The sequence below is a fragment of the Ascochyta rabiei genome, chromosome 2 (genome assembly GCF_004011695.2).
Source record: "Ascochyta rabiei chromosome 2, complete sequence".
Lineage (NCBI taxonomy): Eukaryota > Fungi > Ascomycota > Dothideomycetes > Pleosporales > Didymellaceae > Ascochyta > Ascochyta rabiei.
Genome location: NC_082406.1, coordinates 1469795 through 1490594, shown reverse-complemented (window position 1 = coordinate 1490594; position 20800 = coordinate 1469795). Strand labels below are relative to the sequence as shown.

At 53.6% G+C, this 20800-nt stretch overlaps 8 protein-coding genes across 8 annotated transcripts, besides 4 other annotated features; 6 read left to right on the top strand and 2 right to left on the bottom strand.

Moving 5' to 3' along the window:
• Window positions 1-1226: 1226 nt before the first annotated feature.
• EKO05_0001370 (uncharacterized protein) lies at window positions 1227-2450 on the bottom strand (the record flags this gene model as incomplete). Its single annotated transcript, XM_038937124.1, has 3 exons — window positions 1227-1589; window positions 1643-2177; window positions 2233-2450. The coding sequence occupies 3 exons, from the start codon at window positions 2448-2450 to the stop codon at window positions 1227-1229; spliced, it is 1116 nt and encodes a 371-aa protein (XP_038802128.1).
• Window positions 2451-2651: 201 nt separating this feature from the next.
• Window positions 2652-4844, top strand: EKO05_0001369 (uncharacterized protein; the record flags this gene model as incomplete). The annotated part of the gene is made up of 3 exons (XM_059635656.1): window positions 2652-2772; window positions 2910-3711; window positions 3785-4844. The coding sequence occupies 3 exons, from the start codon at window positions 2652-2654 to the stop codon at window positions 4842-4844; spliced, it is 1983 nt and encodes a 660-aa protein (XP_059491639.1).
• A 1860-nt stretch (window positions 4845-6704) lies between these two features.
• Window positions 6705-9196, top strand: EKO05_0001368 (uncharacterized protein; the record flags this gene model as incomplete). The annotated part of the gene is made up of 3 exons (XM_059635655.1): window positions 6705-6965; window positions 7017-7994; window positions 8051-9196. The coding sequence occupies 3 exons, from the start codon at window positions 6705-6707 to the stop codon at window positions 9194-9196; spliced, it is 2385 nt and encodes a 794-aa protein (XP_059491638.1).
• A 524-nt stretch (window positions 9197-9720) lies between these two features.
• EKO05_0001367 (uncharacterized protein) lies at window positions 9721-10451 on the bottom strand (the record flags this gene model as incomplete). Its single annotated transcript, XM_038937230.1, has 2 exons — window positions 9721-10223; window positions 10286-10451. The coding sequence occupies 2 exons, from the start codon at window positions 10449-10451 to the stop codon at window positions 9721-9723; spliced, it is 669 nt and encodes a 222-aa protein (XP_038802125.1).
• Window positions 10452-11191: 740 nt separating this feature from the next.
• Window positions 11192-12184, top strand: EKO05_0001366 (Glycerol 2-dehydrogenase (NADP(+)); the record flags this gene model as incomplete). Its single annotated transcript, XM_038937150.1, has 3 exons — window positions 11192-11521; window positions 11569-11792; window positions 11842-12184. 3 exons carry the CDS (start codon window positions 11192-11194, stop codon window positions 12182-12184), a joined length of 897 nt encoding a protein of 298 aa, XP_038802124.1.
• A 396-nt stretch (window positions 12185-12580) lies between these two features.
• On the top strand, window positions 12581-13729 carry EKO05_0001365 (RecA recombinase Rhp51; the record flags this gene model as incomplete). The annotated part of the gene is made up of 3 exons (XM_038937572.1): window positions 12581-12661; window positions 12711-12790; window positions 12841-13729. The coding sequence occupies 3 exons, from the start codon at window positions 12581-12583 to the stop codon at window positions 13727-13729; spliced, it is 1050 nt and encodes a 349-aa protein (XP_038802123.1).
• A 375-nt stretch (window positions 13730-14104) lies between these two features.
• Window positions 14105-17876, top strand: EKO05_0001364 (uncharacterized protein; the record flags this gene model as incomplete). The annotated part of the gene is made up of 3 exons (XM_038937274.1): window positions 14105-16928; window positions 16977-17274; window positions 17330-17876. 3 exons carry the CDS (start codon window positions 14105-14107, stop codon window positions 17874-17876), a joined length of 3669 nt encoding a protein of 1222 aa, XP_038802122.1.
• Window positions 15016-15058: a tandem repeat.
• Window positions 17877-18156: 280 nt separating the features above from the next.
• Window positions 18157-18514: a mobile genetic element.
• Window positions 18309-18357: a tandem repeat.
• Window positions 18515-18585: 71 nt separating the features above from the next.
• Window positions 18586-18616: a mobile genetic element.
• Window positions 18617-18716: 100 nt separating this feature from the next.
• Window positions 18717-20082, top strand: EKO05_0001363 (E2 ubiquitin-conjugating enzyme; the record flags this gene model as incomplete). The annotated part of the gene is made up of 2 exons (XM_059635654.1): window positions 18717-18719; window positions 18808-20082. 2 exons carry the CDS (start codon window positions 18717-18719, stop codon window positions 20080-20082), a joined length of 1278 nt encoding a protein of 425 aa, XP_059491637.1.
• Window positions 20083-20800: the final 718 nt, after the last annotated feature.

The following is a 20800-nucleotide window of genomic DNA, read 5'->3' as shown; positions in this document are numbered from 1 at the left end:
GGTATTGAGTACCTGAGCAAAGCCCCCGCGGCTTTAGCGGTGTCGTCGTACGCAGACGAGCGCAAGAAGTAGGCGATTGAGCAACGTCCGATAACGTCGCGCTCACTCGATCAAGCCCAGGCAGTTGACGCGTCGAGTGCTGGTAAATCAGGGTGTGCACGAGTCGCTCAATCTCATTGGACGAGAGAGGGCTCGTGCAGACCAGACCGTTCCTGTAACATGGTTAAACGGACTGTCAAATGTGAAAGCAGCAGCAGCAGCTTGAAGCAAGGGGGAGCACACGGAAGCGGGTCGGTCGCTGAGGAGTGTGGTCGCGGTGCTCAAAGTCCGTGGCTTCTGATAAGGATGGTGATGGTGTTGGTGTTGATAGCTGCGTAGAGTCCGCGCACCGATGACGACAGAAGTTCTCTGTCTCGTGCAAGTCGAGCAGGGCCACTCTGGTTATATAACCATCTTTGCCATTCATAGCTCAACGTGTCAAAGCTTCGGAAGCTTGCAGATTCTGTCGGACTGTGTCGGCAGACCTGTCGCCATGACAAGCCTATCCACCGACTTGCGCCACGACAACCGCGGTTGGTAGCGGCGAAAAGCCACAATGCAATGCCAGATTTACCCATGCTGTCGGCTTTCGATGTCGTGCAGGGCGACAGGCACATGCTCTTGCAGGGCCGGGCCCCCCAGATAGAAGCGAGAACAATCCTGCATGCGAGACCGTCCACACATGAGCTGCGATGTTGACAGCACGGTGTAGCCGAGCATATGCCAACACGGATTGGTAATGCTGGTCTGCAAGTATGCCGGAGAGTTCGGTCGATTCACATGTCACGCGACACTTCCGCTTCTCTAGACCGTGAGGGCAGTACCTAGCGAGTTCGTCAAATGACCGCCCGTGCTTGTTCTCGCATTCACAGGCATGGTCACACCGCTTCGGACCCTGGGTATCACGTAGGCATTGTAGCGCAGATGGTGGCTTGAGTTTAACATTGGCTATGAAAGATGCTACACGGCATGTTTCTAGCTGACAGGTCCGTCATTTGATGCAGCATGCAAGACATGCTGCAAGGCGGGGCAATCATCTCCACGTTTTGGTAGCCACTTGGCAGAGGTCCGACCGTACGTGTTGCTTGTCGCGCAGTACCTTGTGGGCGCTACCTGCCGCATATGCACGTACTGCAATCGTCACTCGTTGTCATGACGGACAGCGTCCCAGTGGAAAGATGCCACCCTCAAGAGAAGAAGAATCGGTTGCCCTCGGCGTCCTTCCGCTCAGCTTTTGCATACGTCTTCTCAGGACTGTACTCCTCCCAAACACTTGCGGGGAAGATGTGCTTGTTCTTCTCATACCATCGTCGGTCCACGACCTTGGTCACGGATGGATCATCATGGTACCCCTCAAGTTCTTTGTCTGCAAAGCTTGATGCTTTGCCCTTGCTCTTCTTCGGGTTCATTGGATCGTAGTCGGCGGCGTTGGAGTCTTCATCAACAGGACTGGTGGAGGGAGTGGCTTTGGTTGGCTGTGCAGACCAATCGAAGATGGGACCATTGAACCCCGTGACGTTGTTGAACAAGAAGTAGTAGAACTCGTAATGCTGTGAACAAAGTCAGCTGATGTCTCGTATGCAATCATTCAATTGCAACTCACATGAGGCAGAATGACCTCTCCGCGCACGAGCATAAGATCATCAACACTGACCCTTGCCCAATTCCTCCGACTGTTGTCGCCACCCACACCCAACTCGGCGCCTACTTTTCGAGCTTTGTCCAAAAACAGCCATATGTGGTCGCCCTTCTTGATTCTACAGAGCCCTCCAGGGATGTTGGTGCCGTCGTAGAAAACAAATGGGATGGCAACCTCCGTCGCTTTCACGCTGTCTCGCATCCTCAAAAACTCTTGTCGCGCAACATCTGCCTGCTGTGCTTCGCGCTGAAGAGCCGATTTCGTCATCACTCGAGGCTTCGTGCCAACGCTCGTGTTCGCACCCAGTTTCTTCCTCTTCACGGTCTTAGTCTCTGCGTCCGAGCTGACGGCGGACATGTCGGCAGCTGCATTCTCGCGGGGTGTAGGCGCTTTCGAAACAGCAGAGTCGATCTCATCATCCTCGTCTACCCCGAATGACAGCTTGCCCTTTGCGGCTATCTTGCGCTTCTTCGTGAATACCGGCTTTGGCGTCGATGTTCTGTACTTTTCAAATTAGCTCGTACGCAGGCGTGTGATGCCAAGGTAAACTGTACCCTTCTTGTGGTGCGTCAGTGCTGGGTTCAACGGCAGGACTGCCTCGCTCCTTGAGCTCTATGGCCTCCGCGCGTCTCTTCCGGTAGTCGTTGAGATTGACCAGGCCAACCGTTTGCGCCTTGAGCAGATCCTCCGCAGTAGCTGCTTGGGAAGCGAAACGCGCGCCGCCTGGTGTCCCACTACGTGAGCTTTCGCCAGAGGGCCCAAACTTATCCATTCTTCGAATGTCAGCAGAAGTGCAGATGACGCAAGTACGAGGCCGCCCGCGCCTTCTCTGCAGCTGGGACACCATCCCAAGAACGGAAAGGGCCAGGATCTCGTCCGCCATGTGACAGCGCGCTGACGCGTCGAGCCAATCAACGCCCACACACGCCAGTACTCTTCTTCTAACACAAACAACATTCAGGCATGGAGCACAATGTCGCGGGTGATCCAGGACTCGGACGACGAGTTGGACGATGATCTCGAGGTGGACGTCTTTCCACCCGAGAAAGAAGACGCGTCGCCTAAGCACTCGACCAGCGATACTTCCTCCACAGGTAAGAAAGAGCGAGCAGCCGAGGATATGTCTCACTTCGCTCACCAGCCTGAACAGAAGCACTACGAAGACAAATAGAAGCAGCTCACCGGGCGCATCTGCAATCTCAATTCTCAGTGCATGACGGTCGTACGCCAGTTGTTGTCCATGGAACCCGCCAGAAGGGGAAGACGCCGGCCGACTTTGACTCGAACAGCACTTCAAGTGAACACTTTGCATCGAAGGAAGTGCACATTACCTACGGCAAAATAGCAGCAGGTATCCTCACCAGCTCGCCTCCGTGCCAACAGAAACACCAGGACTGTTTGCGTCAGTCTCTCCAACCTACTGGCACTACCAGCGAAATGGACTGGGTGTTGGATGGGACCATGCGTGAGGCATACGCTCAACACAACCCCAATGCAATGTTCCCTGAGCCTTCAAGTACAGTACCGAACGCAACCCTGACACAGCAGCGCGTCTTGGAAGGAGTGCTGGCCCCAGCTCTCCTGGGCTCTGACATTGATCCTGGTAGAGCCGCGTTCCAACCAGACGCGTCCATACCCTGGTCGGAATACCTGAAGTCGCCTACAAACACTGGAGACCGACCGAGGTCGTCCGCACAAGAACCGCATATTTCGCGGATCACGTCCGCTGCCGTATCGGGGCTGCCACTCCACGAGCTCTCTGCCGCCCCACTATCGCAACATAGTCGACAAGGCTCTTCGATGCTCGCAGACAGTCCACTGGCCCACGAGACATGTCCGATTGCAACCGACTCCCAAGACATTACCATGTTTACAGAAAACAAGGACCAAAGTTCGGATATTCTAAGCTTGACAGTAGATGGCCCCCCACAAGAAGAGCTTCCGGGCTTGCGCCACCTATCACGAAAGAGGAGACCAAGCCCTGCGCTGACCTTAGACGACGACCTAACAGATCTAGGCGTGCCCAAGGAACAGTGAGCTTGCTACATCCATTATCTCGGCTGTTTTTTGCTGATGAAGGCCTTGTAGATATAGGCCACGTCCCAGCCGTTCAAGGTCACTCAAGATCGGTACACAAGAGTCTATTGACTACTCGATCAGACCTGAAAAGGCCACGAAAGCAAGCAAACGAAGGACATCGACCCCAGGGACTGCAAGCCTCGCAAAGCCACTACATACACCTGAGAAAATCCAACAAATCTGTGACATGGGTTTCACTCCTTCTACAAGTGAGAGGGCGTTGAAGCGAAACAAAGGTGACGTCACGCAAAGCGTTGATTGGCTCATCACCAACAGAATTGCTGATGACGAACTTGTCTCTCACAATTCACAAATGTCGGAACCAGGCACCCACACGCGAGGACAGAGAGTTCAAATCCAAACCAACCATCACGGTACCGAGCAGACATCCATGAGAAACACTGCTGTCAACTCAGCTGCTGTAGATCACAACGCAGCTTCTGCGGAAGCGGATACCATCAACCCCTTAGTCCATGTCAGAAGTCCTGCAAGAGTTCAGGTAGTCATCCCTACAAAAGCGGCTGGGACCTTTGTTGACACACCGGCCACAATGGAGACAATCCGTAAGAAGGCCAAACGCAGAAAGACAACGTCAGATCTTCCTGAGCCGGTAGCAACTTACAGTGCCGTAAATGAAGCAAAGGTTGAAAAGAAGCGAGGCCGAGGTCGTCCAAAAAAGGCAATCAAAGCTCCTGTGTCTACAAGAATTGTACAAGACGACGAACACGAGACATCAGCTGGGCAGGCGAGAGGCCCTCCGCGTCCTCCTGCCTTTGAAGACGCACAACCCACTACTCCACATGGCCAGGCCACTGAACATACCACCGCTGCGGCTGCCATGAAGGCAAGTAATGATTTTGAGACGTTCCAACTCGAAGACACAACAACTGGCACTGTCATCTCAAAACCAATACCTGGGCCTCCGGTGATCCCAGACCGCCCTAAGGTAGAGCCCATAACCCCGGAGCGCATCAAGAAGCCTGAGGCTCGAGAACAGCCTTCGAATGACAGGGCAAAAGTCTCCTATCGTGTGGGGCTAAGTAAGCGAGCAAGAATCACTCCTCTACTACGGGTGATGAAAAAGTGACCAGACTTATATTTAAAGTATCTGGTAACCACTCAGGCTGGGATGGTGACGTCCTGATCTTATGTTCTACTCAACGATATCCACTTTGCAATGAAGTTGTGTGTGTGTACTCATCCTTCATGAGGCGGCTTCGAGCGTGGTGCGCCGAGCCTTTCATCACTTACCATGTAGAATACGAGCCCGGCGGCCCAAGGATGCACTTCTGGACGACAAGTTGTATTGTTATTGTGATCTGGCTGAAAACCTCGCGGAGTCCGATAGAGTAACTAGGCGGTAACCATCGAACTATCTTGGGTCCAGAATGATCGAACTGAATGCATCACGACTTAGGAATAGAGACCTTGCGTCTCCCGTGTTGCTCGTTCCGGCAACCCGCGACTGTCACACTACACGCAAGCTTAACTCTATGACAGCAAGGCGGCGGCTGCTGTCTGCTCAACAATGCGCACGTTGACGTCGCTCTCGCATGGATTTACTGTATCCCGGGCGTCGCCTCTCCCACAGTATTTGCGTACTCACGACGGACAGAAATCCACGCATTGTTACGCGTGCTTTTGACGTGAGCGATTGGCAATTTATCCGACACAGCGGCATCTCCACTTCGGGATGAACATCGTTCGACAACAAGCGAAAGCTCAAACGTCGGCTTCTTGGTAACGCAATCGTCAGGATTCCACATCGGTTTAGCTCTAGCGACCCCTATTGACATTAATCTCCACATAGGTTAGCTTGGCCTTAGGTTGCCAAGATCGTAGGCCTATTCCGCCTGTAATGCCGGCACGTTCGATCCTCGCTCCCAACCTTCCTCTCGAAAATACGATAGAGGGGTACTACAATTGTATGAGGTCGCTGACAGAGGCAGGTGCTCTTGCAGCCTATTCAGCCAAGGCCTGCAAACTAGGTCGACTGTCACCCGTGGCTCCTGCGCATCCTTCGAGCCTGGAGTATGACAAGGTGCATGACAATGTTACAGTACCTTCACGGCAGCCAAGCCCAGCAACATATCGATAGCGGAACGTCAGGGGTCTACAGAAGCAATGTTCATTTTTCCTGGATTGGGAGCCAAACTGTGGTGGACCTTCGCGAACGACGGTTTTCCGGGCGTGGCCCCTTACCCAACAGGTGCATCGGCTTCCCGCCGTCCTCAGCCAGCGCATGCAAAACACAAACGCGTTGGCTGACAAGACGCCTTAGCTTAGTCTTGGCGGGCGCGGCGATCTTTCTTCTTCGGTTCTTGTGTGACACGGAAGCGTGCGTGACGCCGGTTCATATTTTTAGCCCGCCATGCCTTGACATCTTGGCCCTCACAAGGCGGGATGAGGTCTTCTCCCCTTTGGGATTGTAGACTCGAACTATTTTCCACTGTCAATCACTTGACTTTACTGACAATGGAAACACGCTCAGAGCATCGTCAACAAGACGTGGGCTCGTTGATGGAGCCAAAGCCATGAAGGAACTCCTGTGGAATCCAGACAAAGCGAAGCAGCAACACATTCACCGGAGACGGTGGGCATGGTTGAAGCCCCGCTGTAGTCGCTCGTATTCCACGAACTTTCTCCAGGCGGTCGATCTTGGCTGCTGCTGATAGTGCGCTGGCTACAGTCAGTTAGCGGACGGCCGTGGCTTGAACCAGGTACGCCACGCCTTGACTTGTTGTGGTTTCGTCGGTATAAGTATAGGCGGGTTCCTGGTGTCTCCATCCTCACCCGGTTTGCTCGTCACTTGCACGTCCAAAGCGACAGTCATTCGTTTATGAACTTGGGCTTAATCCTTAATTGAAGTCGACAATCACATTCGCTACCCAAACTGTCCATTTCCTCAGGAACAGAAGAATTATATCATACTTTTTACGTCGAAATAATGCGTTTTTCCGAGGTGCTCGCCGCCTCTGTGGTGGTGCCCCTGGTTGCTGCTCATGGTGGTATCCAGGGAGCCCCTAAGCTCTTCGGTCTTCCCAGCGACGTCAAGATCAGGACTCCTAGTCCTCGTGCTGCCCGTGCTGCCGCCGCCGCTCAGGGTCCCCACCATTTGCTTGCCCGTCAGGGTGGTGACGCAAACAACCGTTGCGGACCGAGTTTCGGAAACGCTGTTTGTGCTGAAGGATACTGCTGCTCTGGTGCTGTACGTTGCCCAAAAGCCTGCTTGATTTAACGTATGCTTACTTAGTAATAGGGATACTGTGGAAATACCCCCGAGCACTGCAACGCCCCCGACTGCCTCTTCAACTACGGTCCTGGCTGTGATGCCAACAAGACGCCTGTTGGAGCCAGCACTCGCAACGACGCTCGTCCTCAAAAGGGCAGTGTCCAATATGGTGGTGCTGGTATCTACAACTGCTTGAAGCCAGGTACCGTTGCCATCACCTATGATGATGGCCCATACATCTACACCGACCAGGTTCTTGACCAGTTCAACGCTGCCGGTTTCAAGGCCACTTTCTTTGTTACTGGTATCAACATCGGAAAGGGTGCTATTGATGAGAAATGGAGTGCGGTCATCAAGCGTATGTATGCCGAAGGTCACCAGGTCGCTTCCCACACTTGGTCTCATCAGGATCTCTCAGCAATCACTGAGGCCCAGGTCTACGACCAGATGGTCAAGAACGAGATGGCCATCCGCAACATCATTGGCAAATACCCCACCTACATGCGCCCTCCCTACTCGTCCTGCACCGGTACCTGCCAGAACGTCTTGAAGAACCTTGGCTACGTTGTTTCTTACTTCGACTTGGATACCGATGACTACAACCAGCTCACTCCCGAAAAGATCCAGATCGCTAAGGACAACTTCGTTGGCAACATGAGTACCGTCGAGCCCACCAGTGGAAGCAAGCTTGCTATCGGCCACGATATCCATGAGCTAACTGCTCTGAACCTGACTGTCACCATGATCGAGACCCTCCAGGCGCGTGGCTTCAAGGGCGTCACCATGGGTGAGTGCATGAACGAGCCCGAGGCGAACTGGTACCGTGACTCTACCCCCGGTACCCCCACTCCCTCGTCCACTCGCGTCTCATCCACAGCTGGGCCAACCTCCACACCCACTGGTGCCGTCTCCACTGACGGATCCTGCGGTGGCACCAACGGCTACAAGTGCTCAGGCTCATCTTTCGGAAACTGCTGCTCCCAGTACGGCTGGTGCGGAGCTACAGCAAGTGACTTTCTAGGCTTTGATTCGAAGATATCTCCAAGCTAACTACTATCCAGACTGACCACTGCGGAACTGGCTGCAATTCTCTCTTCGGCAGCTGCGGCACCAACGCTAATCCTAGCTCTGCTCCTGCCTCCCCAGCCACCTCGTCGTCTGCTCCCCAGCCCACAGGTGCCTTGAAGACCTCCACTGACGGCTCCTGTGGCGCTGCTTCCGGCTTCACCTGCGTTGGCTTCGTTCATGAGGGTGCTAAGTCGGAGTGCTGCTCGCAGTACGGATACTGCGGTGCTTCCACTGACCATTGCGGAACCGGATGCAATCCCCTCGCTGGTAACTGTGGCTCAGTAAGTTCTTCTGTCTCATCTTCGGTCGCCCAGTCTTCGTCGGCCCCCGTTTCATCAGACAAGCACGATCCGACCTCTTCTTCAGCAGTTCACACTTCTTCCGCTACTTCGAATGCGGTGCACTCTTCATCGGCTACACCTTCAGTCTCTACCGATAAGTCTGGCGATAAGTCCAGCACAGTTTCTTCAGTTCACCACGACTCTACTTCTGCTTCAGAGAAGCTCGAGTCCAGCACCGTTACCTCTATCTACCCCTCCAGCTCTTCCTCTGCCTCAGACAAGCACGACGACCACTCCAGCACCGTTTCTTCTGTCTACTCAGACGTAACGTCCTCTGCTTCCGACAAGCACGAGTCAAACTACCCTTCAGCCACCTCATCCGACTCTGTACCAACCAAGCCCAGTCAAACTAGCTCGGTCTACGCCGATGACTACCCGACCGCTACATCCTCGTCTGCCGAACACTCCGTGGCTTCATCGACCGGTAAGCACCCTGTAGAGACTTCCTCTGCAGCGTACTCCGCCGCGTCCTCGACCGGTGCCTACAAGGTCTCCTCTTCGACCGCCCATTCCCCTGCCTCCTCGCCCACTCCCGACTACCTTACCACCCTCGCCTCCTCGGTCCGCTCTGCCAGTTCCACCTCTTGCACCACCCCGTCGACCCCTACTCCTATCCCCACTCAACCCGTCTCCAAGAACGGCAAGTGCGGGGGTAAGAACGGCCAGACCTGCGCTGGCTACAAGAACAGCTTTGGCCTCAAGCTTGAGTGCTGCTGCAAGCAGAGCGGGCGCTGCTCCGCTGACCCTTGGTCTTGCGGGCTTGGCTGCGACAAGAAGAACGGAAAGTGCTGGTACTAAGCGCCAGTATTTACCAACGGTTGGTGTTTAGGTGTGTTGGGTGAGGACATGATATACATTTCTTTTTCTTTTGGATATATTGGGGTTTACGTGGTGGATTGTTGTACATTAATTAGGTCGATGCCACATGTGGCAATGCCAACATGGGTGATTTCACACGACCAAACGTATACCTTGACGACACAACAATGCTGCTATTGTCTCAAACGGGTTCCAATTTGCACTGCAACGATACCTGAATCTCGCTGCGATGTTATGAGCTTCGGACTTTGATGAATGACGGATCTCAAAGCACTAATCGTAACAACGAGCAGGCACTGTGATTGCCAGTGCTCCTCCTAGAGGCGTGCGCTTTGTACAATCTGCAGATCTCTTCACTACACAGTTGTCCGAGTCCCTACGCAAGCTCATTGCTCAGAGCAAATATGCTCGCAATCTTAGGTTTGGTCAATCCAGTGTGCATTAAGACTTCGGTGCTGCCTTATAGTATTTCGTTATTGCACTTGACTTGCCCGACACTTTGCTCACTCTTCTTCATCTGAAGATACGTAACCAAGCCCTAACGAGAGCGTGTTTGGAGCTTTGGTTGGAGGCGATGCAGCCGATGCCGTGCTAATTGTAGCGGTAGGAGTTGCGGTGGCAGCTTCTGGTGCATCGCTCGCCGTTTTCTCTCTCTCGGGGACAGCGTGAACGGACTTGCTCTCCTCAGCTGCTGAGCTAGACTTCCGTAGCTTGATGCCCTTCCAAAGGCTGGCCTCGGCGCCTTTCTTCCTCTTCCGCCCCGGCGCGACCCATTGCACCTGGTCTTCCTTAGGCACCTCGATGTTATCGTCCTCTAGTGCCTTCCTCTCTGCTTCTTCTTGCTGTTGACGGAAGAGATCTAGCTGTTCGCGAGTCTCTTTCTTCAATTTCTCCTCCTCTTTGCGCTTGGTTTCGAGAATACTGTCAAGGTAGTCGGCTTCGTCGTCATCAAGTGTAACGTGTAGTTTGTAGCGTGCGGCTTGTTCGAATGCTTCCTGTTTGGCATCTTAAGCATCAATCTGACATGTTAGTCAAAAGTTTCGAATCACGCGCTGTGGGTTGTATCACCTTTGTTGGCCTGCAGCACCTCGTAGAGACTTTTGCCCTCATTCTGCTTTCCTAGCTCTTCCTTTTCTCTGCGCTTCTCTTCAATCTCACGTTGGGCTTGTTTCCACTCATCGTCGCGCTCAATTGGATTGTCCGCAGTGCCTCCTGAGACAAAGCCAGAAGACATGTTGTGCAACCGGGTGGGTGTACGGTGTTGAAAATGTAATTTTGTGTTGCTCGAACCCCGGCGCTCAAGCTCGAGCTTGCTGTGACTAAGCCCAACCAGCCAATTTGTGCCTTCTTCCAGCTTCAATGTTTGCGCCCTTGAATTTGGTCCGTTTACGACTCAGAAGCTCTCTAGCGATCATCCTGATGAACTTGTGGTCATCAAGGCACCTGCTGAACGTTCGAACATATCGTCTTCTAAACATACTGCACTTCGCTGAGTCACAAAAAGCAGTATCTTGACAGCAATTCTTTGGCTCAGTAGGGCCTTGACGGCATAGAGCGACCTGGGGGCTCTCCCAGATTTGCGCGATACGCTCGGAAGATGCAAATCTCAGCACACCATCCAGCTGATGGCAACTTGTGGTGGGGGTTAATCCTACGAACGCAGGAAACGATGCCTTTCTTGGACTAACTACCGTACTCCAGTTGGTCTCCACAGTTGAGGCTGATAATGATGGGCCGTTGCAACCTCAAACGGCCCACTGCGGGCTGATCGGTTCATCATTGGTGGAAGCTTTATAGCCTGATAATTACCCGGTGGGAGATGTCGCGTACTGTTCGGTGCGCAGACCGAGGAGGAAGCAATTGACGTCAGGCGGGCTGTTGTTCAAATAATCATGTCGCCCCTCTGCCCTCAAAACGTATTCCGCTCGTCTACATACTTCCCTTTTTCATCTTATGCTCCGTACACTCTCAAGAATGGCACCCAAGACTTGGACGAAAGAGCATTTCACGCTCAACACTGGTGCTAAGATTCCCGCTGTTGGTCTGGGAACATGGCAGTCCAAACCTGGCGAGGTCCGTGAGGCCGTCAAGGTTGCCCTGCAATCTGGTTACCGTCATATCGACACTGCTCTTGCCTACGGCAATGAGAAGGAAGTTGGCGAGGGTATCAAGGACTCTGGTGTTCCCCGCGAGGAGATCTGGGTTACCACGAAGCTGGACAACCCATGGCACAAGCGTGTGGAAGATGGCATTAACAGCTCACTGAAGAGCCTTGGACTCGACTACGTTGACCTGTACCTTATGGTGAGCTCAGTTCTTCAATTTCGTCTATACTTTGTTAACAATGTTAGCACTGGCCATCGTCCACCGATCCTGAGGATTTGAGCAAGCATTACCCCGACTGGGATTTCCGTGACACATGGGCTGAGCTCCAGAAGCTTCCTGAGTCTGGTCGTGTCAAGAACATTGGTGTCTCCAACTTCGCCATCAAAAATCTCGAGAAGCTGTTCGCCGACTCAAGGTTCAAGATTACACCTGCTGTGAACCAGGTCGAGCTTCATCCTAACAACCCCTCGTAAGTATAACCCGCACATTCAGCTGGTCTCAAACTTACAAAAGATTAGACCCAAACTCATCGACTACCTCAAGGAGAAGGGCATACATGCTACCGCCTACTCCTGCCTTGGTTCCACCGATTCGCCTCTCTACAAGAACGAGGAGCTGAAGAAGCTGGCCGAGAAGAAGGGCAAGACCGTCCAGCAGGTTCTCCTTGTCTGGGGCCTGCAACGTGGTTCTAGCGTCATTCCCAAGTCGGTCTCTGCTCAGCGCATTCAAGCCAACTTCGAGCTCGACGGTTGGGAGCTTACCGATGATGAGGTCAAGGTGATTGACTCGTTGCCTGAGCGCTTTAAGGTCTGCGGTGACTCTTGGCTACCTGTCAAGGTCTTCTTCGGTGATGACGAGTAAAATTGTAAATTTTATGATGCTATGATACCACAGAAGTACGCATGAATACAAAAAGTTGAACACACAAAATCAGATATCACAAAGGCTCGGAATACTGTCTGATGTGAGTTTGTGATATACATATTTTGCGAATTCCGAAGCAACCTGACAGCGAGGTTACATGGCTAGCCGCTTACTGAACAGCATAAGTTTAGCTGATTACAACATCTAAAACGCCAGTCTTTCGTTGCCTAGAGACATGAGAGTTGATTTGTCAGAAGTCACGTGAGAGCGTGACTGCGCTAGTCTGCTTCGGAGCAAACTTAATATCGCGTACATTGCCACTGCGCCCACGTTTCTGCTCCTTTGACTTTACTCTGCACAACCAGAACTTTTGCAACTACGATTACAGCCAAAATGAGTACCGAGGAGCAACAGTTCGAGGACGAGAGCCAGGCTGGAGGGCCTGGTGCTCCTACACCCGTCTCTGCGCTCGAGGTACGCTTCTTTACTACCATGGACGCGTGCTAGCTGACACTTCGTGAAGGGCGTGAACGGTCTGACTGCACGAGACATTAAGCTTGTAATTGAAGGCGGCTTCAATACTGTCGAGGCGATTGCATACACGTGAGTCGACACACACAGTAGAAGACGACCCCGCAGCTGACACGATGTAGACCACGACGAGCGCTGGAGCAGATCAAAGGCATTTCAGAACAGAAGGCGTCGAAGCTGCTGGCTGAGGCGTCTAAACTCGTACCAATGGGTTTCACCACAGCAACTGAGATGCACCAACGACGAAGTGAGCTCATCTCAATCACAACCGGATCGAAGCAGCTAGACACGCTGTTGGCTGGTGGTATCGAGACCGGCTCTATCACAGAGATTTTTGGCGAGTTCAGAACGGGAAAGAGCCAGATCTGCCACACACTGGCGGTAACATGCCAGTTGCCTTTTGACATGGGTGGTGGTGAAGGCAAGTGTCTATACATCGATACCGAAGGCACTTTCCGTCCTGTGCGCTGTCTGGCCGTGGCTAATCGATTCGGTCTGTCTGGTGAAGAGGTCTTGGACAATGTGGCGTATGCACGAGCCTACAACTCCGACCACCAGCTGGAGCTGCTCAATCAGGCCGCACAGATGATGACCGAGACACGGTTTTCCTTGCTCATCGTCGATTCTGCAACATCACTCTATCGTACGGACTTTTCTGGACGTGGCGAGCTCTCGAGTCGACAGACGCATCTGGCAAAGTTTATGCGAACATTACAGCGCCTTGCGGATGAGTTTGGTATCGCCGTTGTCATCACAAACCAAGTCGTCGCACAAGTAGATGGTGGACCAAGTGCCATGTTCAACCCGGATCCGAAAAAGCCTGTCGGCGGAAACATCATCGCACACGCAAGTACAACACGTCTCAGTTTGAGGAAGGGTAGAGGAGAGACGCGAGTGTGCAAGATCTACGACAGTCCCTGCTTGCCTGAGAGTGATTGTTTGTTTGCAATCAACGAAGACGGCATTGGCGACCCCAAGGAAAAGGATCTCGAGGAGAGGAACAACAGGTGATCAACAGCACGGTGAGCTTTGTGCTGGCGATCGATTCTCATGTCTTGTTTCTTGTGTATGATTGAGCACTGGGTGGCGTTTCTGGGAATCAGCGAGCAGCATTGATGTAGATGCCCCTATCCATTAGAGATGAGCCTTTTCACTGTGTGAATCAACAGTCGCATACTACTCGCAATATCTGCGTGTCGTCGAGCTACGAACAAAGGTGACGCCGGCAGATGATGAAAGCTCGCGTGTCGTCTGTGCGCAAGCTGGATGGCGACCTTGGAACTTTTGTTTGCCTCGAGCTGCACCTCCGCATCCGCTTCCGCAGCCACACCGTGCACGACACCAACCGCCTGCGCAACGCCGACATAACCTTCGCATGCGAGCAGGATGGTCAGCAATGGAGGCGCTTGTCTCTACAAAGAGGCGCGGCTGAACATTGAGCCCGCCTTTCCTGGATCTACCATCGCATTTACGCTACCCGCGCACACTACCTCGACATTCGGGACGCGCACTACGGCGAAGCGCACCGTCATCACAGAGCTGCACGCCGACCAAGACGAGGAATCCTTCACGCGCCGGCACCTGGCCACCGACGGCTCATTGTTCTTTCGACGACACCATGAGTACCCGCGGACGTTTCTCTGGCGCGTCCTGGACAATAGGAAGATGCTCGAGATTCAAGCCGCCGACCTGGATCACGACTCGAGTCACGGTTTCGAGGCTAACCTCACGCTTCTACTCAAGTTCCCTTCGCCGATTCGCCCTTTCTGTGTGGCTTTTGCAGAACCAAATGACCGAGATGCGCTCACCGTCTTCGCTATCACTGCCGCAAACGAGCTATACACAATCACTCTCCACCGCGACTTCTTCATAAATTCCGCAGCATCTGAGCAAGAAATCGAGAACTGGTGCAAGACGTCAGAACCGGTCCTGTTCAGCGGCCGTATTCCCTACAGACTCGAAAGCCTGGCTGCGGACGATCTCCTTGTCTCCCTTGACGATGGCGCCATATGTCGCATGCTATGGGATAGGGACAACAAAGTGTGGGACGGTTCGCGCTATCAAAACAGCAATTGGTCGGTCCGCGGTCTTCTGGCGTGGAAGGCGCAGCCGACGGTCAGGTTCGATAACGCAGAATTTGCCGTATCTGCTGCTGCTGCGGTGGCATTGTCACCGGACAAGCAGCACATCTTATCGGTTTCCTTGGACCATACGTTACGAGCATGGAATGTAGCATCGGGGAAACCAGGTGCGCAGACCGATCTACTGGGCCGAGCAGACCGCGCTTTAGAGAGAGCCAACGGCAACGGTAATAGCAACGGCAATGGCAACGGCAATGGCTCTTACTTCATTGGGGCCTCCCAATCGAAGCTCATGGCTGTCCTGGATATTCCTGGTGGTATCGAAGGTGCCAACTACTACGTTGTGACTTACTCGCCAAAGCAACATCAATTCAAGTTTTGGGGTGTCCGAGATGGAGACGATGTACACAACGGAATTGTCGATGTCCAAACGCTTGTTGAATTTGTGCCCCCGATTGATGAGCTCATGAACACGACCGTGTGGTCCATGGAGGAGTTCCACGTTATACCTGGCCCAGCCGGAACCTGGAGAGGATCAGAACTATGGATTCGCGCACGATCTGGGCCAAGCAGCAGAGTCTACAAGTTGAGCTTTGACTTGAACGATGAGCCGGACGATCTGGAAAGAACCTGGAAATACGACTGGGTCTCTGTCGATGCGGGACCACTGACAGTGGAAGGATTGAAGCGCAGCCCAACTTATCCAGATCAACAGGATACAGCCAACGACGATGTCGATGCATCTGGGCAGTGGTTAGATTTCTTGTTCTATCCTGGACGCTTCCCAATGGCTACCTTAGAGACCGCTCTCAACATCTTCGCAAGAGGCCTTGATAGGAAGCGGTCAAGTAGAGTAGCAACTACTGAGTCTTTGAAAGAGCGGATCTGTACAGCCGTATCATCACTTGCAGCCAAGACACCTAGCATTGCTCGAGATGCAGACGACTTTGAAGACGCGGTTTCCGCGCAATGGCAGGCCTTCTACGGCTTGGTCAAGGATTTGCACAAGCGACGAGGGGAGTCGTTGTCACTCGTCTATGATGCTGAGACAGCTATGCCATGGCTGGTCTTGAGCGACCACTTGTCAGCAATCCGCACATGCAGCAATCTTGAGCTCACAACGCTGAACGCAGCGGCACTCACCAAATCGGAGCCTCTTACGGGGCCTCTTGCCAGGGCAATGGACAGACCCGACTCATCCTCGGTTGCTCGACTTTTAAACGCAGCTTCCTCGTTCCGACGACGACTTCCTTCGTTTGTACAACGTGGGGTTGAACGCCAACTCGAGGCTGACGCACTTCAAAGCCGGTCTCTCACGGTCGTCGATCGTATGGAGTTGATAGAGTCACAAAGCGAGCTTGTACAGCATGTGACGGACGACGATCTGGCGCTCATTGTAGACGAAGTCGGGACCGAGATCAAAGACCTCAGCACAGAAACATTTCTACAGGCCATCCGTATCTTAGCATACAATGAGCAGGGCCGCCCCAACAATCGGAAGCAGCTTGCACGGTTCGGTCTGAACGCGCTACTTCGCGTCTCCCAGGAGACTCTCGAGCGTGACTATCATGCGGTACTCGATCTACTGGTACTCTTGTTGGTCATGTTCGTCGAGCTGGAGGGGGAGACACCGGAAGGTTTCGACGCATCCGAAGTCTTTGTAGAGCTGGCAGCGCAGTTCAGGGATTACATGACTGTATCGTGGCTGGCCCGCACAGTTTGGTCTCACCAGACATCCACCGGACCTGCCTCGGAAGCCGTGAACCGAACTGTCAGCGAGAGCCTGAAGACAGGTAAGAAGCTGCCCATCACACAAACGGTTATGGAGGGTATATACGGCATCCATTTCTTTGATCTGCCCTTGCCAAAGGGTCTGAAGGCTGGCCAGCTCACCTATTGGGGTCGTGCTTGGGTGGCGTCTATGTTCCGAGAGGAATCCATGTATGACTCTGTCGTAGAGGATAACATGGGCATTTTGCTCGTTCAGAAAGAGTATGACCTGGCACTGGACTTTGCAAAGTTTCTCACGGATGGTAACTGGGCGACGTACCTCAAAGCCCGGTTGCACATCGCTCTCGGCGAACACGCACTTGCCTCTGTCTACTTCCAGAAGGTGGCGTATACTCTCGGTAAGGCTCCCGAGCACCGTCCATGCTGACAGCTACTAACCTCAATAGCGCTGGGCATGTTTAGCGTCGAAGATCACGACACTGCGGGCCTTGTATCCGAGACCGATCGCAACTTGTTCTCCGAAGGCCTTGCTAACTACTACAGCCATGTCTTGGGCCTGTTTGAAAGGGTCAAGGCCTACTCGTATGTATCTGAGTTTGCACAACTTGGTCTTCGATCATTGACGGGTCGAGAGGACGAAGAGACAAAAACCGAGCTTCTTCAACGTCTGTTCACTGCATGTATACAGACGGCTAGGTTCCAGGGAGCGTATACGGCCATGACCAGGCACAGTGATGCAGCTCTGTAAGCAACCAGAAACCGCACTCACCAGGTCTCGACTGACGCAAACCACGTGCAGGAAACACTCGTCCCTCCAGACGCTGATCATGTCCATGGTGGGACAGTCGCAAGTGACGGCCCTGCTCAAGTTTCCGCTGGTTGGGCTGGCGGACGAAGTGGACTCGATCCTTTCATCGCTATGCCACAAGACGCTGAACTTGGCATCGGGACCGCGGTACCATCAGATCCTCTACTCTTTCCGCATCTCGCGCAACAACTTCCGCGGTGCGGCCTCGATTATGCACGAACGACTGCAACGACTCAAGACGACGTCTTCCAAAGTGCACGACCCTGCGGACGACTCGCTGATCCAGTGCTACCTCATGATTATCAACACGCTCTCCTCGGTCAACAAGGAAGACGCATACATAGTGGCTGAGCAGAAGATGGATGAGAGCGGGCCGCCGCAGTGGGGGCTGGGAAAGGCGAAGAAGCTGCTGAAGAGGCAGATTGTCACGCTCGATAGCTTGAGGAAAGAGTACCAGGCTGAGCTTGACCGGATAGCGGCGATTGAGAGCGGGCAGTTTCCGTTTGTGGACCCGGCGGACGATATGGATATCTTGTGATTGTGGGATGCATTGCAGCGCGGCGTTCAAGGGGAGGGATCTAGGGCAGACACGGCAGGGGCAGGTTGGGGGTCGCACGAAGCATCTGACGCTTTCTCGGAGGAGACGAAGCACACTAGGCAGAAATTGCACGTGAGCGTGCAGACGAAACATGCATGGTACACGGTGAAGGCATGGGCATAGGTGTACTTTGTAGGTATTGTGACCGACGGACCGGTGACGACAGCGCGTGCCCACCGTGAAGCCGAGAGCGAAGCACCAGCCCCAGCACGTTCCCAGGACACGCTTGAGCTGACCAACGCTAAGAGCTCAACCTTGCCTTGGCAGCTCCACCTGACCAACGCTAGGGATTATCTTCTAAACCTCTTTAGAAGACAATATAAATATCTTAGGATTATTAGGATTATGTTTATAATAAAATCTTAGAGAACATTAGGTTTAGAGTTAGTTTAAGGTTAGGGTTAGCTTAAGGTTAGGGTTATTCTAAGGTTAGTTTTATCTAGAATCCATCATATTTTATTAATGTAGAGTGTAGCAGCTTTAAAGATTTTAAGTTTAGTACTTATGCGTGTTGCCTGGACTAAGTTGGTAAGTCAGTGGTTAGGTCAGCTTTAGCGTTGGTCAGCTCAAGTGTATCCTCGCACGTTCCCGCGTCCACGGCGACGCTAGAGCTAGCGCGATGTGGGGGCATGGCGAACGCGTCTGGTGAGAGCTCTTAGCGTTGGTCAGCTCAAGCGTGTCCTGCAACGCAACGCCAGTCTTCCTACCGCCCACCACCCCTCAGCCCGTGCGAACGACTGCAACCTCGGCGCTCATGCCTGACGAGCACCACACGCAACCATGGTAGGCTCCTTGTCCTCTTTCTCCGAGCCTCGGCGAAGTGCGCGGCCACTGCGCCTCGGCTACCTGCGTCTCTGCTCACGTACCTCAGAACTCCAGGTCGCTCAGGCGCCTTGCTGGCGACCACGCTTCTCTGCACACAGCCGGCCTGCCGCCCCACTACCTGTTCCCTCCCAACGCCGACGCCGCGGCCGACCTCACTTCCCTCGACGTCCTCCTGTCGGGCCCTGTCGGCACGCCGTACGTGGGCGGCGTGTGGCGACTGCACCTGGACATACCGCCCACCTACCCCACAGCCGCTCCCACCGCTTTCTTCCGCACAAGGTGCTGGCATCCCAACGTCGACGAGGCCACGGGCGCCGTCTGCGTGGAGACACTCAAGCGAGACTGGAGCAGCACGCTCAAGCTACGCGACGTACTGGTCACGATATCATGCTTGCTCATTCAGCCCAACCCTGCGAGTGCCCTCAATGAAGAAGCCGGCAAGCTCGCGAACGAGGACTGGGCTGGCTTCTGTCGCCGAGCGAAGCTCATGACCGAGATCCATGCTGCCGTTCCGAGCCACCTGGCGGAGGAGGTCCGGGACGCCCAGATGCGCGGCGAAGACAAACACGCCGAACCGCCACAGAAGCAGTCGAAGCTTGAGTCTCGCAGCAAGGGCAAGGAGCGGGTCAAGGCCACGCCTACGGCGCCCTCCAAAGCCCAACGCGCACCGCTTGTCGAAGACGAGGAGAACGCACAGCGCCAAGGGCGTACAGCAGAACCAGAGAGCGATGAGAGCGACTGGATACCGCGCCCCAACAGGTCGCCCAAGAAAGCTCCCGGTCCTAGGCAAGAGAGCAACATCCTTGGCATTCGCGGTCTGGATCCCAGTGTAGCACTCGACGATGCCTCCAAGCGGATCCCTCCTGTTGATTCACAAACAGAGGGGCTAGTCGCCCCAGAGTTGGAGAATACTGATCCCTTCACGACTGTGACTTCAAAGCGCACGGCACATGCACAGACCTCCTTCGTGTTACCTATATCACCAAATCTGACGACATCGCATCCAACCCAAACTACTACCCTAACCCCGGAGCGCCTCAAGTTCTCACATCACAACCCATTCGCGGCCATACAACCGAACAAGCAAAGCCACCCCCTTTTCAAGGAGTTTTCTTGCTCGTGGATGGACTCGGGAAGGTTGCATGGAGGTGGTCTGGCCAAGGACGGAGGAAGCCAAGATGGGACGAGAAAACGGGTAGCGGGCGAGGACTTGGAAAAGAGGAGGAGATGGGAGATGAAGCGCTTTGCGAAAGCTGGGTGTGAACTGAAGAGATACAATCGTGGAGATTTTGGACCTCGAACTGGGATCGGGCGACTTTGAAAGCCTTGACCATCGAGTCGGGCGTTTGTACATTGCATGCATAGCGACACCGGAGTTTTCAAAGTCGATTTGGGCCTGGACGACGTCGATGGCCACGGCGGTGCAGGATACTTCAAAGGGGCTGTGTCGGTGTCGTGCTACACTCAAATCGTATCATTTCTCAAAGGAGGCAGCACTCATCAAACCTTGCGCTAAACGTAAGTAAGCAAGACGGGTGCGGGGTGATGACCTTGCACAGCGGCACGGAATCATCCGCTATGGTGACCCTAAGCTCCTGCCACAGGCAACGCAAGCACCAGCCACAAGCCGTCCGCTGCGGTGCGCATGGAGTGATAGCTGGTGTGGCTCGTTGCGACCCCTGACATGCTTACTGTGGGGGAGATGCAGAGAATATGGGAGATGCAATGAATGTTGGAGATGTAATGAATGTTGGAGATGTAATGAATGTTGGAGATGTAATGAATGTTGGAGATGTAATGAATGTTGGAGATGCAATGAATGTTGGAGATGCAATGAATGTTGGAGATGCAATGAATGTTGGAGATGCAATGAATGTTGGAAATGCAGAGAATATTGAGAGCTCGTGTCAGACAACAACGGATGCTCCCATCACATCAGCAGCATTCCTCTTCCCCAGCATCAAACTTGTTACGAAGCAACGTCTCAGCTCCCAACCACCGGTACGCCGCGATGGTGCATCGATGACAGGAGTACTCGG